Here is a 17,797-nt window from a genome sequence, read left to right on the forward strand (position 1 = left end):
AGGCAAGCTACTAAATCACTAGGCATGCTAGATAAGGATCCCATCGTGCCACTCTACATGATGGCAGGAAGCTCACATGACCCAGGGAAACCAGTCTTGTTCCATATCCCCACCAACAAGCTTGAGCTTCAGGAAATCATAGAGTGCCTGACCAATAAACTGAAGGGAAACATGGCTACTAATCTAAAACCCCTAAGTGATCTCTTGGCTAGGCCTGAGTGGAAATGGACCAAAATTCACAATCTTAACCTGTTATACAATTGGGCTTTAGTCACTGACAAAGAGGAGATTAGAGAGGAAAACCTGGGGGATGATGAGCAGTCAGGGGGGCAAGATTCCGATGATGAGGGCTATGAGGACTGTCGCTCTGTTGGGGACGAGAGTGAAGAAGAGTTAGACATGATAGAATATGACACTGAAGGGAGAGCAATTGAACAGATCAAGGTAGACTCTAGGCCTAGAAGGGAAAGGACAGGCTGGAATGAAAAAGAAGTCATGCGGATGGAGTGTGATAGGTCATGGTTGGAGCACATGGGAGCCATGGATTACGAGCAGGCAGGGGTGGCACAGCCATTGGTAGTTCTAGTACTAAAGACAGATTCACCTACTGAATTACGACCCCCTGGTGAAACTCCTTCCTCAAGCAAGGGATGTGAGTTTAACTCCGAGTCTGAAGTCAGTACAGAGAGTGATCCTGAAATACCCCAACCCTCTAAGGTTAGATGCACCAAAGGGGACTTACCACTCCACCTAATGCGCAGACGGCTAAGGGAGGAGGCCAGGAAGCAAACTAAGGACTCAGAAGTAGAAAGGAAAAAGAAGCCGTAGGATCTCTCCAAATGCTTCACGAAGTTTAAGAAGGGTGATAGAGTGGTGATTCTATTAGGAGCAAATAGACAAGGGCAAGCCAGTGAGCCAATTGAGGGACCCACCAAGGTCAAGGAATTTGACTTGGCAGGGTAAGGCGAGAAGCCTCGACCTGTGTTCGTCGCTAACGACTTGACCAAGGATGAGGAGGATAGACTTGTTGCTCTCCTACGAGAGTATGTCGACGTGTTTGCCTGGTCCTTGGAGAAACTTAAAGGATTCGATCCTAGGGTTCTGACCCATAATATCCCAATGGTTCCAGATGCGGTGCCAACAAAGCAACATCCTTACCCTATGAATCCCAAACATGCCCATAAAGTGAAGGAAGACATCGATAAGCTCATGGAGGCAGAATTTATATATGAGATTGAGCACACGGATTGGGTATCGCCCATAGTGATCGTTATTAAAAAGAATGGTAAAATTCGAGGATGTGTGAATTACAAGAAAGTTAATGTTGCTACAAAGAGGGACAACTACCCCTTACCATATATTGAGCACATGCAGGAGAGGGTGGCAGGCAAAGAGGCTTATAGCTTCCAGGATGGCTTCTCTAGCTATAATCAAGTGTAAGTGCATCCTGACGACAGACACAAGATTGCCTTCGCCACAAAGTGGGGTGTATTCATCTACATCATTATGTCCTTTGGGCTAATGAATGCACCTGTAACCTTCCAACAATTAATGTGCACCATCTTCAAGGATATGCTTAGATGCGAGTTAGAGGTGTTCATAGATGACTTATGCATACTCTCTAGTTGGGCCGAGCACTTAGAAAAGTTGAGAGCGGTCTTTTGAACGGTGTCGGTTATACAACCTCTCGTTGAACCCCTTAAAGTGTAGATGAAGGAAATTCGGTATGGCAGCCTCTATACTATGCCAAACACCCTTCTGCCACAAAGTGAATGAGGTAAGGGCACCACCTAGTCATGGAAGAGCGGACTAGGACGCTATGTAAGAGGGAGAGGAGATTGTGAGGGAGAAGAGATGAAAACTAAGAGAGGGAGAGAGAGAGAGAGTGTGAGAGAGAGAACCATGAAAAAATAAATGAATCAATAGACTTAAGAGATGGAGAACCCTCGGGACATAACCAATATACACAATATGGACACCAATATCATGGGCTTATTACATTGTAGAGTATACATAAGCTATAGTAAGAGAAGGAATTTCATAAGCTCATGAGGGAGAATGGGGAAGGCTCAATAGGGCTGAAGGAGGCCTCTTTGCTCTCTCTCTTTTTATAAATTACAAAGGAGAAGGCCTCTTTATATAGGCCTTGAGGGTGTTTAGGGAGGAGGTTAAGATGTAATAGGAATTAACACCACCAAAGCTGCATTAAGGCGGTTCCACCAATGTGGAAGCTCCATCTAGATGTTTTGTTGACCAATTTGTACTTAATCAAGCTCCATCATAGGTGAGTTGTCTCCACTCTCTCCCCCATAGCTTGAGTCCAATAGCTCTTCTATAAAAAAATATAGAGAATCTTCATAAAATAAGATCATATCTAGCAATAATAGAGAGAGAATAATGAGAGTTCATACATTACTACTACAATTAAGGATGATTTGAGGGTGATTTAGGAGGGGAATTCTAATGGTTTATTAGCTTGAGAGAGAGGAGAAGAGAGGAGAAAGAATTGGGGGTCTAATGAATGATGTTTTATGGAAGTGTTAAGTGTGGGGAAGAAAGTATGGATGTGTATTAAATTGGGAGGTGGTCTCCACTGCAGTTGGAAAAAATTGGCATCCACCATTTTGGCCATATCTCCTGACTCGTAGCTCCAAAAAATTATTAAAAAATACCAACCAAAACTTCACTCACGCTGAAAAGTTTTTTTGGATTGGAGTGGAAGTATTTTTAAAAAATCTTACAAAACCATGTGCCTGATTTTTCTTCCACTAATGCTTCCAAGAAGGGTCCCATTTGGTTGAATTGTCATAAGGCTCCAAAGTCATGACATTATGAGCCTCACATACCCTTTGGATGGCTCCAAATCCATTTCATATATTTCCTTTTCACATTATACATTTTCCCTTCACCTTCCTCCATTGATCTTTACTCTTCACCCCCCCTTGGTAAACCGGTCCATGAAATATTTTCATCCAGTGATTTCTTGGATTTCCCAAGAGGTTGTTCCCACCCTCTTCTTTATTTCAAAGCTCCAAATGTACAAAAAATCAACAAAATGTTAGACAAATATTTTTTTGTGATTTTCTCGGATCATATAGCCCCCCCAACCTAGCTAGAGGTATTTATGCCTCTAGACACTCTTTGGTATCTTGAGCTAAACCCATCCTAATGTGATAGGGTTTTAAGCACCATCCATTTACCCTGGTCTTGTGAACTTTTCCCTCAATGTCTTGAAGTTTGTAGGAGCCATTGTTGAGTTTTTTTGTGACCCAAAACAATCCCTCCCACCGGTAGAGAAACTTGCCATCCTTTCTTTTATCAAAGCGATTGTCATATCGAAGCACTAAAGATCCCTCCTTGATGTTTTTATTTGTTAGCTTCTTGTTGAAATTTTCTCTACGCTTCTCCTCTTCCTGGGAGTAGTGGTTGATGGATTCTTCACGATCCAATTGTAGCCTCTCTAGGTCCAGTAATATTTGATGTAACTTCTCCTTTTGAGAGCCTATTGTGCCACCTAATACCCGAAGGCTAGCTAATTTCACCTCAATAGGCAAAAGAGCCTCTTGTCCATAAACTAGATGAAAAGGTGTAAACCCTAACATGGTTTTGAAGTAGGTTCTGTAAGCCCATAGAGCTCCACTAAGGTGCTTGTCCCAATCCCGGGGCCTTGAATGTACCTGTTTGCTGATGATTTTACAAATCATTCCGTTTATCTTTTCCACCAATCCATTGCATTGAGGGTAGTAAGGGGTAGAGTGTCGTCATTGAATATTTAGCTTTTGCATGAGTTCACCCACCACATTAGCTCTAAACCCTGGTCCTCTATCTGATAGTATTTCAAGAGGGGTACCAAACCTACAACAAATGTGGTCAAAGATGAATTTACTCACTTCCTTAGTAGTGACTCTTCTAGTTGGCATAGCCTCGCCCCATCTAGTCATGTAATCTACCCCCATGATAATATACTCTTTTCCTGATGGAGTGCGTGGTAGATGCCCTATGGCATCAATTCCCCACTTCTCAAAGGATCCATAGACCTTGATTGGGGTTTGGGGTTCTGCTATGAGCCGTCGTGGTCTTGATTTCTGACATTCTTCACATGTTTGAAACCAATATTTGACATCTCAGTGTAGACTGGGCCAAGTAAAGCCGGCTTGTAGAACCTTTCTACTTGTGATGTCGTGTGCAAAGTGGCCTCCACACACATCATCATGGCAAGCTTTTAAGATTTCTTCAATTTCCCATTTTGAAGGCACTTTCCTAAGCACACCATCCTTACCAAGACAATACAAACTGTCATTTACCATGCGATATCTTGTAGCCTTCCGAGCTACCCACTGTCTTTCTCCCTTAGTCAGGTGTTTGGGAGCTTCTCCTTGTTCTAAGAGATGTAGAATATCTTCTAAGTCTTCCTTGCCTTGTCGAAGTGGGGGTTTGATAGCCACTGCTCCCACCATTGACTCATTCAGCTTTGATGATGCTAGATGGTCGGCATTTTTGTTCTGGTCTCTTGGCACATGATGTACTTGTGCCTCCCTAAATCTTCTCACAAGAGATTTGGCCTCTCTCATTTTCCTAGAGAGGTTTGTATTTTTGCATGCCCATGTACCTTGCATCTGCCTTACCAATAACATGGAGTCTCCAAAAGCATTCAATCTCTCGATTGAATTACTAAGACACCAACAAAGACCATGAATTAAAGCTTGATATGCTGCCTCATTGTTAGAGTGGACACCTTCCAAGATGATTCCTTCACAATAGATTTTCTCTCCTAAAGGAGAGAAAACAACGATGTCTGCGGTTGCCTTATCCTTAGTTCTCTTGTATGCACCATCAAAGTAGAGGCTATAAGCATCTACAAGAGTTTTTATGGATGGGGGTGGTGGAAGGTTCTTTCTTTTCACCATGAGATTTTTCTCATAGCACCTATTTGTCAAAATATCAGCCAAGCATGCCCGAATTGTTTTTTCAACCTGCACTGTATAGTCAAACTCTTGAAGTCGAACCACCCACTTTGCTATTTTGTCAGAGATTTCCATATGTTGTAGTGCATAGGGAAACATATCCTCCACAGTGATGATCACAAACCTCTTTGGAAGTAAATATGGCCAAAATTTGGTTACTGCAAACATGAGGGCCAACACTAATTGTTCCATGGAGGTGTAAGCCTTCTCTGAGGCTTTCATGAGGTGGCTAGCAAAATACACAGGCCTCATGAAGGATGTTTTTGGATATTTTTGTAGGAGAGCAGCACCAATGGCCTCTTCTCCCACACTAGGGTTTACAAAGAATGTTTCTTCCCAACAAGGCTGGAGGATTATAGGAAGTGACCCCAACATTTTCTTTATCTCCTTAAAATGTCCTTCACTTTGTTCACTCCATACAAGTGTTTCTTGGCATGTTAGTTGATGTAGGGGATATATGGCCTGAGAGAGTAAGTGTATAAATCTACCCAAATATCTTAGCTTTTGTAAGAAGGAGACCAATTGTTTGATGGAGGTTGGGGAAGGTAGAGCTAGCAATGTTTCTACCTTATTTGGATCTACCTCAATTCCTTCAATTGACACTACATGCCCTAGTAGTGTAACCTTGCTTTCCCCAATGTGACATTTATCCTCATTTAGTTGTCCACCCAACCTAGCTAAGCAAGTAAATCCTTCATCAACCTTGCGTAGATGTATGTTCCTTGAGCTGTAAATACAAAAGTCATCTATGAAAACCCTTATGGACTTACCAAAGTAAGGTTGGAAAACCATATTCATGAATCATTGAAAGGTTGCTGGGGCATTTGTGAGACCAAAGGGCATGACCCGAAAGGCAAAACAGCCCCATGGTGTGATGAAAGTGGTCTTCTTTTGATCCTCCTATTCAATGCGAATCTGGAAGTAGCCAGAGTAGCCATCACACACCGTATACTGCTCATATCTCGCTACTTCATTCAAGATTTCATCCTGAAATGGGAGAGGGAAGTGGTCCCTCTTTGTTGCAGCATTTAGTGGCTTGTAATCTATGCATACTCGCCACTTGCCATTTTTGTTTGGCCTCACTACTACTGGGGAGACCCATTCTGAATCTTCCACTAGGTATATGAATCCTGCATTCAAGAGTCTCTTCACCTCCATCAACAGTGCATCCTGTTGCACAACTCCTAGTCTTCTCAATCTTTGTACTACAGGTTTGCTTCCTTCTTTGAGTTGGATGCTCCCTTTTTTCATCCTTTATATCCTTGGATATCATCTTCTCTAGGCTAGCATCCCACACATCTTCTCCTTGGATTCTTGGGTTGTCTTCTGATAAGGTAGGTTCCTTTAAGGTGACGCCCATAACTTTGAGAGTGCTATCACTCTCTCCACTTGAACTCTCTTCCTCTTCTACCGATGAGGAACATCCACTTGAGCTCCACTCATCAGCAGACGTTTCTAGTTCAAGGTTCTCTTGACTCCCACTCTTCAAGTTGTAAACCACCTTTTGATCGTGGCCACCCACCTTACGTGGCCTCAACTCCAGATCTCGTGTTGCCCAATCTTGCCTAGCTCCGATGCTCATAAGCCAAGGTCTCCCTAGGATGAGGGGATATCCTTCCCCCTTTACTGGCATCACATAAACATCCACTGCTGCAGTGATTCCAAAAACAGAAACTCTCAAAGCTTTCACTACACCCACACATGTGGCCGCATCATTGTTGGCCATCTTTGCCCTGAAGGTTGAGGATTCCATTACTTCTAAACCTAATTGATGCATACGTTTTTTTCTCATGACACAAACCTCTGCTCCACTATCGATGTATGTTTTTCGAATCCGTTGACCTTTAATTTGAGCCTCCACTATAGGCACTATATCTTTGAGTCCATATGCCTTGATTGCACTAACCATTTTACCTTGGCTTGCTCTTGTGCTTACCATTTTTGACCATTGTCGCCGTAGCTTTGGAGAGACATGAAGTAGTTGTGGCCAAGTAATTTTTGGCCCTTGAGAGCTCACATCTGCTACCAGATCATAAGGTTGTGTCCGAGAACCTGAAGGGAAGTCGGAGATATCAATTTTAGACCTAGCTCGAGTCTTTCTTTTCTTCCCTTCATCTCTAGGTGCTCGTGATGTACTTGCTTCATTGGTTGCTTCCTTACTTGCCTCAGTTTAGACACGTATCTGCTTGATAGGCATGGTCTCTACTACATCCACCTTCATCTTACCTCTTGCTATTTCTTCTTGGAGCCTTCTATCCTTGACCACCTCCTCTATTTTTATGACATTAACATTTGGTTGAACAGCAGGGGTTTCAGCTTGAACATAAGGTGGTTGTAAAATTGCAGGTTGAGACTGCTCTTGCTCTTGAGTCCTAGTACGAGGAGGGCTTACTTGTTGTCAAGGACCTCTGGCAGGGTGATCATATCTTCTAGGGTGAGGACAATTGTACATGCCATGTCCATTTTCTCCACAGTTGTAACACAACATCTCCCTTGCTTGTCGCCCCATTTGTGGTCGATTCCCACCATTCCCTTCGATAGGTCTTCTTGCACCTTGCACAAGATTCACTCTCAAACCCTCTAGTTGATTAGTAAGATTATTTATTTGTTGGATCATGTCTTCTTGACCTCTAACAGGGCCTGGTGCATTAGATACATTTGGGGGAACTTGAGAGGCCTCCATAGTTGTGATGTTGTTTCCCAAAACCGCTTGGCTAGCTTGGGCTTGGTACAGAATCTTTCGATTCTTTTCCCTAGTGATTCTCAAAGTATCTTCAAAAGTGTTTGGAAATTTCACCTTTACCTTCTCCCTGAGCAAGGGATGCAAACCTGAAATAAATTGATCCTTTTGAAGGCAGTTTGGAGCTCTCTCTCCAGGGTTCAGTGAGTCTGACCACTGCCCCCCAAGCTTCAAAAACCCTTCCTCATAAGTTGCATAACCATAAGGATCACTCTGATGGAGGGCCAAAAGCCGTTGCCATAACTCTTCAGCTGAGTTAGTTTGTTGAAATCTCTGCAAGAAAGCTGCCTTCAATCCTTCCCATTCAACTCTTTGGGCCGGATTTAGAGTTTGGAACCACATTCTAGCTTCTTCCTTGAGCACAAAAGGAAAAGCCCTCAACTTTAATGCTTCATCATCCCTCCCAGAGACAAGGAAGGCCATCTCAAGGTTGTCCAAAAAATCCATTGCATTTTCTCCAATGCACCCAAAGAAGCTTGGAAATGCCATGTTGCCTTAGTAGAGTACAAAGATGAACACGTCTAGACTTAAGTTGTATTTTATGAGGGGAAGGATGAATGGGTTTATAGATGCATTGATTTCAGTAAGATGTCTAGGCCCCAATATGCTTCTAATAATGCCTTGGAATCTAAGCTTTGTGTTGGCTACAATATGCACAGTTTCCATAGCAAGTGGACGAATAGGTCCATACAACTCGTTGTGATTCATGAGAAACTATTATAATAGGATAAAGACATGTACATTGAAGGATGCATTGTAGTTTAGCATTGGGAAGATTATAGGTTCTGGTGATACAAGAATCTCCCTTAATCTTTCAGCCCCAAAGTGCATGACAAGACGCTGTTGGAAGAAAATCTTCCTACTGATGCATACATTAACTTGGATGTTTTGTACAGAGTGGAAGGTGTAGAAATTCGGGCCATTATTATTATCACTACAAGGGATTGGGCTCATACCCGCGCTCCTAGCCGCACAAAATGACTTGGGAAAAAAAGTGTCGGGCCCGTGTAATAGCGCGTGTATCATCGCGGCCAGAGACATGCGTGTAAAAGCGCGTGTACAGTGACAGCCAGTCGCGCAAATACACGACCCCATACACGCGTTCTGGACAGTTTTGCTGCGAATTTACACGCGAATCTAACAGACTATCCGCGTAAATATACGCGATTTTGACAGATGACACGCGCTTATACACGCGATCACAGAGGGAAAAAAAAATCCAGAGAGTGCTTTTGGGTGGCTGGATGCTATTCCAGCATCCAGGCACCCAAAGGCACTCTCTGGATTTTTTTTTGGTGCATTGCACCACAAAAAAAGAGCGATTTAGATTTCAAGACACGAGACTCACTCTCAATGAATACACGATTCAATATTACTATCTAAAACTTAATACACGACTCAAGACTCACGATTCAATACATTGTCAATACATGATACCTTTGTGTACAAGGGAGTCCATATGTCAAAATAGCCCATGGCTTTAATTAGGAACAAATATATACAAAGTCAAATAGGGAGCTAGGTGCAAAAAAGCCCATGGCTTCAGTTACAAAAATTTTTTGTACAACCACATCCTACAGTATTCTGAAAGCTAATCAGAGGATGATGAGGACCCTGTGCTCTCTCCATGATCAGAGGAGCTCGCATCGGTATATTCCGATGAGTGGTGCTCACCTCCACCAGGAGCAGTGGCACGAACATCAGCAGTGGCGGCTGGATCATCAGGGGCAGGAGCATCAGCAGCTTGTGCCTATTCAAGAAATATACCGTATGTAAGTATACATATATATGCAATTAAATAAACCGAAATCATTCATTTAGAGTTTTCAAGTACCTGTCGACCGTATGGTCTCATGGCCGCGTCAAACTGCGCATCCGTAATACGTCCCTCGTTTCTGAAGATGGCCCACGTGTCACGTCTGCTATTGCGGCGAGCATACCCAGTCTCGTGGGCTGTGGGCCTCCTCCCCATAACCCGTCGCTGTAACATAATCAAGATAGTTTGTAAGATCAAAACAATCATAGAATCAATGAATTTGGCAAACAATCAAATAAAGAGGCAAGTTACTTACGAACTCTGCCTCCCACGACTCGACGCCGCCAGATCCGAAATGCGACGATCCAATGGTCTCCATCTGGATCCGTCGTGCCTCCACATGCTGCCTGCTCTTCACGCCTCCCTCTGCGCGCTTCTTTGCCTCCTTCCACTCGCGTTTGTGGGCAGTGGCAGGTTTCTCACAAGGATAGCCACCCGCAGCTACATTCACCCCATCATCGTACGCGAGTTTCTTAAGGTGAGATCTTTTATTACTTAAGATCTCCCTTATTCGCGTCCTTCCCCATACATCCGAGAATGTCGCTCGTGGGGGATTGGGGTACCGACTATGTACACTATCTAGGACCTCCCTAACTAACCGGCTCTCCTGATCTTTAAATTTTACAAAACAATTTCTATACATGTTTGAAACTACCCCCCGCATATACTCCATCACCTCTTTCCCTCTCGCATCCATGACTACCCCGCCCCTATCCGTAACATCGTAGAAAATCTCTCCCTCCACCTCTCTCGCCTCCTCCGACTCCTCACTGTCTCCTCGTACATGCCTCCCTCCATGCCCTCTCTCACCGCGTGCCCTACTACCCCCCCCACCAAAGCACCCGCCGCATAATCCTCCACTCCCGCTCTCCCTACTGCGGCGTCGGCTCTCATCTGTACTGCGGGAGTAGCCATGACTAGGGGTGGCTGCACGTGACTGTGACTGTGAGGGAGCACGTGATGGTGGCCGTGAGCCCTCACGTGACGGTACAGAGGAGGGTGTGCGTGAGTGTGTCCGTGCAGGGGTGTGTCTCCTCGGTGAGCGTGTATGCGCAGGGGTACGTCTCGCCGGACTCGCAGGCGTAGACGGCAGTGGAGAGGCTTGTGTACTTGGGGGCGCGGTGTGACCTGGGAGTCTAGGAGGAGGATGGGCATACATATACTCTGTCAGCTCCACTGGATTAGGATGGCGCCCAAAATGGTTTATCATCTCCATCATCCAAGTGGCGTATGCCAACGGATCGGAGGAAGAGCCTGGATCCATGAAGAATCTGCGAAGCGTCGAAATTCCGCCTCAATGAACCAAGCAAAACATGCATATAAAAAATAAACATATCTCCTACAATATATCTCCTCAATATATCTCCTACAATATATAACCTACAACATATATCTACCATTCTAGAAAATAAACATATCTCTTACAATATCTCTTACAATTCTATCCTCTGTCGCTTTCAAGTACACATAGCACGGGTGGAAAGAAAGAAAGCGACAGATTTGCCAAAACAAACAAACGACAACCAACCTCTTTGAAAAGTCTTTGAAAAGTGAGTTCGTTGATTCTTGCTTCTCTCTCCCTTTCTATGTTGTCTGCACCCTTTGCTTCTTTTGGGTAGTCCAAGAGGGAGAAGGCTGGTTGGAAGAGGCAGGTTCGGTTTTAAAAGAAGGGCTTTTGAAAGAAAGAAAGCGGGCGCAGAAAGAAGAAGTGTTTTGAAAGAGGGCGCGCTTTTAAAAGAAAGAAAGCGACGCGCGCGGCAGGTAAACGCGAAAAGCACGCGTGTAAAAGCGCGTGTAAAAGCGCAGCAGAACACATTGTAGACGCGCCTGTACACGCGACACAGAGACTGTTTATACTTTTTTTTAAAACTGATTATTCTTGTGTATCCATTGTTTTGTGCATAGGATGTGTATGATTTCACTAAAAACTGATCCTACTTCCGTATTGGTTATTTTGGACATAGCATGTCATCATCCTCTTCAAGCAGTTCTGGTGAGGATGAGACAATGCATCATCGTGATCGCGACGTGTGGCTGGCACAAAGGATCAAGTGTACGTGTAATCGATGTCAAGGGTGCATTGTACGAGCGCGTTGAATTACATTGAATCACATCTCGATGTATGGAGAATGGATTCAAACAGGTTTAGATGTGAGAAGATGTGAATTGAAAGTATTAAAATAACTCATGGTGTGCAAATTAATGGAGCACCTTGTAATATATATACTGTGATTGAAGCAGGATGCAGTACCACACCCTAACATGGTGCCATACGCACGGCGAGAGCATGCAAAGCGTCGACGAGATGATGCTGGAGCTTCAGGATCTCTTGTCGGAGATGAGTGGGAAAGGGATGACAATAGCCCTGCACCCCACGAAGTTGTGGAAGAGGAAGTGTTTGATGACATGGTACGGAATCTTTTTAGGGATGATCGCAAAGGTGTGGATGACAATGATATGGAACAAGAGCATCTCTACAACGATTCATCGACACCGGTTTTTGAAGGGTGCACATTCTCTATTTTACGTGCTTCACTTGAACTGCTCAATATACAAACAGTTTATGGATGGAGCAATGCAAGTCTTGACGCATTATTGAAGTGAGCATTGTAACTTGCAAATTTGAGTTAGTGGTTTTTGGTTTACAGTATAGGGTTTAGGGTTATGGGCTAATTGATGATATTGGATGCAGGCTATTATCAAACATGCTTCCAAAGGGGAATAGACTACCCACCTCAAGAGACAAAGCGAGGCGCTATGTGACATCTCTTGGAGGATTGGATTATGATCGCATACATGCATGCATCAATGATTGCATTCTCTTTCGTGGGACGCATAAGGAGGCTCGACAGTGTCCCACTTGTGGTGAAGCAAGGTATAGAACAGATGTGAAGAGTTTTGATGTACCTCGTAAAGTCTTGCGACACTTTCCTATAATTCCTCGCATCAAACACATGTTCAAGTGCAAATCCATAGCAGAGCTCATGTCATGGCATTCCTCGCATCGATCGGATGATGGCATGTGGAGAATTCCTGCAGACACTCCTGCTTGGAAGCATATTGAAGATGAGTGGCCCAGCTTTAAAACAGAGCCCAGAAACTTGAGACTTGGCCTAGGTATGGATGGAGTGAATCCGTTTGGTTTCAAGAGCACCGCATACAACGTGTGGCCGGTTGTGTTGGTGAATTACAACCTTCCACCATCAATGGCGATCAAGAAGGGACATCTTATGTTATCCCTTTTGATTCCAGGGAAACATAAAGTCAAGCATATGGATGTTTATCTTGAACCGTTGATTGATGAGTTGGAGGAACTATGGAGAGGTGTTGCGGTAGTGGACATTAGTAGGCCTCCCTCCTCTCGACACTTCGACTTAAAAGCAGTGTTGATGTGGACAATGCATGACTTTCCAGGATACAGCGATTGTTCTGGTAAGAATTCTAACTACCTCCCGACTCTAATACTACTAGCTATATCAATTATAACTATTGACTTTATTATTCTAACTTTTTTTTTATTTTAACAGGTTTGAGGACATCGGGTAAACATGCATGTCCTATATGTGGCCCTTCATTGGTACATGAGTATGCTGATGGTTTGTGTAAGACCATATTCGATAATCATCATCGATTTCTCCCATCAGATCACCCTAAATATGCTCCTAGTAAGAGGAACATTCATCCACAGACACTTCGTGCAAAAGATTGGAAGCGTATTTGGGAGTCTTCAAATGTTCTTCCTCCAGATGGCATGAACAGGTACATCTCCATTGTTTCCAATCTTGTTTTGTGTAGTCTCTAAAGTTGGAATAAAGATGACAGTCTGCAATCCCTTGTGTAGGTACTCCATTTTTTTCCGGCTACCATATTGGACCCATCTCAAGATCAACCATCTTCTTGATCCCATGCACATCTTCAAGAATGTGGGATCTAGTATTTGGGAACATGTTATTGGTAAAAGAGACAATGTTAGCGTACGGGAGGACTTGCAGGTCGCAGGACGTATGCGTCAAGCTTGGCCACGAGAGGAGGGTGGGCACGTTCGTCTTCCGCCTGCTCCCTGGATTATATCAAAGAAGGAGGAGAAGCAGGTAAAGCAAGCCATCACCACTTTGCGTACTCCCACTGGATGCATGAGATCGTTGAAGGGAGCGTTTACAACCACTAAGAAAAGAGGGGTTGAGCAACTACATGGGTTGAAGTCCCACGATTGGCACAAGATGCTCCAAGTAAGTGTTTTCCAATTATTGTAGGTTGAAATTAAATTTTGTAATGCCCTAATTCAAATATACATGTGCTCTTATGTGCGCAGTTCATACTACCTACTAGCATCGACCATTGTGCAGACAGGAGTTTGAAAAGATGTATTTATAAGATGGGCGAGCTTGTGAGGTATGTAAATCCCATGTAAGATCACCCTTCATTATACCTTGCAAAATGAATGTCCATGAGGTATAACATACTGTGCATTTATTTTGCAGATATGTTAGTTCCAAAGCAATTGATCCAGCCACATTGGATGATGCGCGTGTTATGGCAGTGGAGGTGGTTTGTATGGTAGAGGAGACTTTTCCGCGAACCATTCTCACAAGTCAACTACATCTCATTGTGCATTTAGTGGATGAAATTGCTTTATGTGGCACTGTGCATGCCCGTTGGATGTTCTTCCTAGAGCGCTTCATGAAGACCTTAAAAGACTTTGTGAGGCAAAGTGCAAGGCCCGAAGGAAGCATGGCTGAGGGTTGGTTGATACAAGAGTCTCTTGTATATATATCAGAATTTCTTGATCAGGTGGATAGCTCTTTGCCGCGACTATGGAGCAATGAAGAGGACTTGAGGATGACGTCTATTGTGCCTCAAGGAAAAGGACAAAGCAAAGTAATTGAGAGAACATTGATTGATGATCTTAATTTCACTTGCATCCTTAATAGTGATGTGATGAGCAGATGGGTTACAAGATACGAGGATGCAAAGACAAAAAGGCAAGCAGACAGAGCTCTCTTTCGGAGGCAACATGGCTCTCGTAAGGCGTACCCTAAGCATCTAGCAACACTTCCGAATGATATTCATGTTGATTGGTTGCATGAGGAAATGGAGAGAGCAGAGAGAGATGAGGGGCTGCATATCACGGCAGAAGAATGGGAGTATGCACGAGGATGCATGTTAAAGGTACATAGAACAAATGTAAATTTGCATTCTTTGTAAGTGATTGGCTTTTCATATTTATTCACATTAATTGCTTACATAGATATTGCTTATATTTTGGTCCAGTGCACTATGTTCAATGCTATATGGTGTGAAGGCAAGCATTTTCGAACACAAAGAATAGATGAAAAGAGGAATACACAAGATTGCGGTGTCATTAGTAGCTTTGAGGGAGCCAATGGAAAAATTGATGATTATTGTGGCACAATCCAAGACATATACAGACTTGACTTTCGCCGCTTCTTTGTGTATGTTTTGGATGTCAAATGGCAAATGAACGTGGTGGAAAAAGGGCCTAACGCAACGATAAAACGCCATGCAAGTGGCTATGTAACTATTGACTCTACAAAGTTTTGGCAAACAAAGAAAGATAGGCTCGTATTGCCACAACAATGTGAGCAGGTATGCATTTTTTTACAAATGTGTTTCATGTACATATATATCTAAGCTCGTGCACCCCTTGACTTTTGATATGCTAATTAATTAATGAATTATGTGTATTTGAGCAGGTTATCTATCTGCCAATGGTGCATGACAGTAAATGGTGGTATGTCATCCCTATTGCACCACGTTCCAAAGTAATGTATAATACATTCACTGATATGGAGCATATGGAGGATGTGGCAAGCCGCAAAGAAGATGATGTCGAACATGCCAATGTAGATGATCATGATAATGAGGATGAGCGTGCCATTTCTCACGATCATGAGGATGACCCTTCCATTGAGGATGATGGTGATGATGATGAGAATGATCAAGGCATCGGTACCATTATCAATGGGCAAAATAGCGATAGTAGAATAAATTTAATCGTAGCCTTACAAATTGATCAAATGGATATTGATGTTGATCGTTTGGCAAGGATGGATCTTATTGAAGATGAGATCGAACCCTAACCAATCCATCACTGTATTGTTCCAAATTCATGACATTTCTATTGTATACTTTGTCTTTCAATAACCATATGAAGATATATTTTTCAATATATTACGTTGTTGTAAGTGCATGTAGTGGGATTTTGTAATGGTTTGTAAACACTGCAATGCACAATGACATTTTTAAAACTTAATGGTTTTCTGTTTTGAAAAGAAATGGATTTCTGTAGTTAGGCTCTGTGTCGCGTGTAACAGAGCGTGTATTATGACAGTTTTTACGCGCAAATACACGCGCCCTCACATGCAATTATACACGCGCTGTTACATGCATGTATACACGCGCCCGATATTGCTGTGAGTATAAACGACCATACACGCGCCCGTAACTTTTCGCGTGTAATGGACGCGTGTATGGCGGCATTGTGTTGTAGTGTATTCATGAGTAGAAACAACTTAAGGGAGTAGAAGGAATGCACTTTCTTGAATTATGAAGGATTTTTCCTAGAATGTTTCTTTTGGATCCCACCAACTTTGCTATACGGAGAATTTTCTCACCAGTGATTGTTCTTGCCTTAGTGTGTCCATCCTCAGGGACATATATTTCATAAGGTGTGATGGCCACCTTTTCAACCACACCTAACCTTCGAGCTAACAACAGTTGAAGGTAGTCTTCATACTTTGCACTTCTACAAAACTCCACACCGTTCATGCATAGTTGTCCTCCTTTGATGTGGATTAGGCCAGAGAGAGAGAGAGATTTGATGATTTGGAGACGAGGACCTCCCGGAAGGGCCTTTACTTTGTTTGCAAAACACTCACCACAATTATGAGAACCTAGCAATTGATGGCAACATGATTTTTTCTGTTCTGAGAGAATGGAATTTTTAGGGTGAACACCTTTTACCCGCATATGTGCCATCATCCGATAGGCATACTTCCTTTCTTGGGCTTCCTTGGGAGACCATTGTGGGAGTCGTGGACTTCGACGAGCTTCAAAAAGAGTTGATGAAGGCATTGGAGAAGAGCCACTTGGAGTACTTGTTGTAGAGGATGCACCACCATGTGTTGTATCGTCCCGCATGGATGAGAATGTCCTCAGCAGGGGCACCAATTTATGATGAAGGAAATTCGATATGGCAGCCTCTATACTATGCCAAACTCCCTTCTGCCACAAAGTGAATGAGGTAAGGGCACCACCTAGTCATGGAAGAGCAGACTAGGACACTATGTAAGAGGGAGAAGAGATGAAAACTAAGAGAGGGAGAGAGAGAAAGAGAGAGTGAGAGAGAGAGAACTACAAAAAAATAAATGAATCAATAGACTTAAGTGATGGAGAACCCTCGGGACATAACCAATATACACAATATGGACACCAATATCATGGGCTTATTACATTGTAGAGTATACATAAGCTATAGTAAGAGAAGGAATTTAATAAGCTCATGAGGGAGAATGGGGAAGGCTCAATAGGGCTGAAGGAGGCCTCTTTGCTCTCTCTCTTCTTACAAATTACAAAGGAGAAGGCCTCTTTATATAGGCCTTGAGGGTGTTTAGGGATGAGGTTAAGATGTAATAGGAATTAACACCACCAAAGCTGCATTAAGGCGGTTCCACCAATGTGGAAGCTCCATCTAGATGTTTTGTTGACCAATTTGTACTTAATCAAGCTCCATCATAGGTGAGTTGTCTCCATTCTCCCCCCCATAGCTTGAGTCCAAGAGCTCTCCTATAAAAAAATATAGAGAATCTTCATAAAATAAGATCATATCTAGCAATAATAGAGAGAGATAATGAGAGTTCATACATTACTACTACAATTAAGGATGATTTGAGGGTGATTTAAGAGGGGAATTCTAATGGTTTATTAGCTTGAGAGAGAGGAGAAGAGAGGGGAAAGGGTTGGGGGTCTAATGAATGATGTTTTATGGAAGTGTTAAGTGTGGGGAAGAAAGTATGGATGTGTATTAAATTGGGAGAGGTGGTCTCCACTGCAGTTGGAAAAGGTTGGCATCCACCATTTTCGCCATATCTCCCGACTCGTAGCTCCAAAAAATTATAAAAAAATACCAGCCAAAACTTCACTCACGCGCTACAACTTTCATGTTGAAAAGTTTTTTTGGATTGGAGTGGAAGTATTTTTAAAAAATCTTACAAAATCATGTGCCTGATTTTTCTTCCACTAGAAGGGTCCCATTTG

At 43.1% G+C, this 17,797-nt stretch overlaps 1 protein-coding gene across 1 annotated transcript; it reads left to right on the forward strand.

The window, feature by feature from the left end:
* The first annotated feature begins 12,225 nt into the window (after positions 1–12,225).
* Positions 12,226–15,869, forward strand: LOC148033356 (uncharacterized). Its single transcript, XM_087680902.1, has 8 exons — positions 12,226–12,952; positions 13,048–13,094; positions 13,155–13,279; positions 13,362–13,749; positions 13,833–13,912; positions 14,002–14,689; positions 14,792–15,055; positions 15,831–15,869. Exons 1-8 carry the CDS (start codon positions 12,226–12,228, stop codon positions 15,867–15,869), a joined length of 2,358 nt encoding a protein of 785 aa, XP_087537028.1.
* The last annotated feature ends 1,928 nt before the right edge of the window (positions 15,870–17,797 follow it).

This window comes from Lygodium microphyllum, chromosome 7 (genome assembly GCF_053477565.2).
Source record: "Lygodium microphyllum isolate KBCC chromosome 7, Lygodium_microphyllum_v1.1.10, whole genome shotgun sequence".
In the NCBI taxonomy this organism is placed as follows: Eukaryota; Viridiplantae; Streptophyta; class Polypodiopsida; order Schizaeales; family Lygodiaceae; genus Lygodium; species Lygodium microphyllum.

Excerpts from the sequence above, each read along its gene's own strand:
- LOC148033356 (XM_087680902.1), top strand. The coding sequence starts at position 12,226 with ATGCTTCCAAAGGGGAATAGACTACCCACCTCAAGAGACAAAGCGAGG. Across the intron at positions 12,953-13,047 it reads AGGATACAGCGATTGTTCTG|GTTTGAGGACATCGGGTAAA; the intron begins GTAAGAATTCTA and ends TTATTTTAACAG. Across the intron at positions 13,280-13,361 it reads CCTCCAGATGGCATGAACAG|GTACTCCATTTTTTTCCGGC; the intron begins GTACATCTCCAT and ends TCCCTTGTGTAG.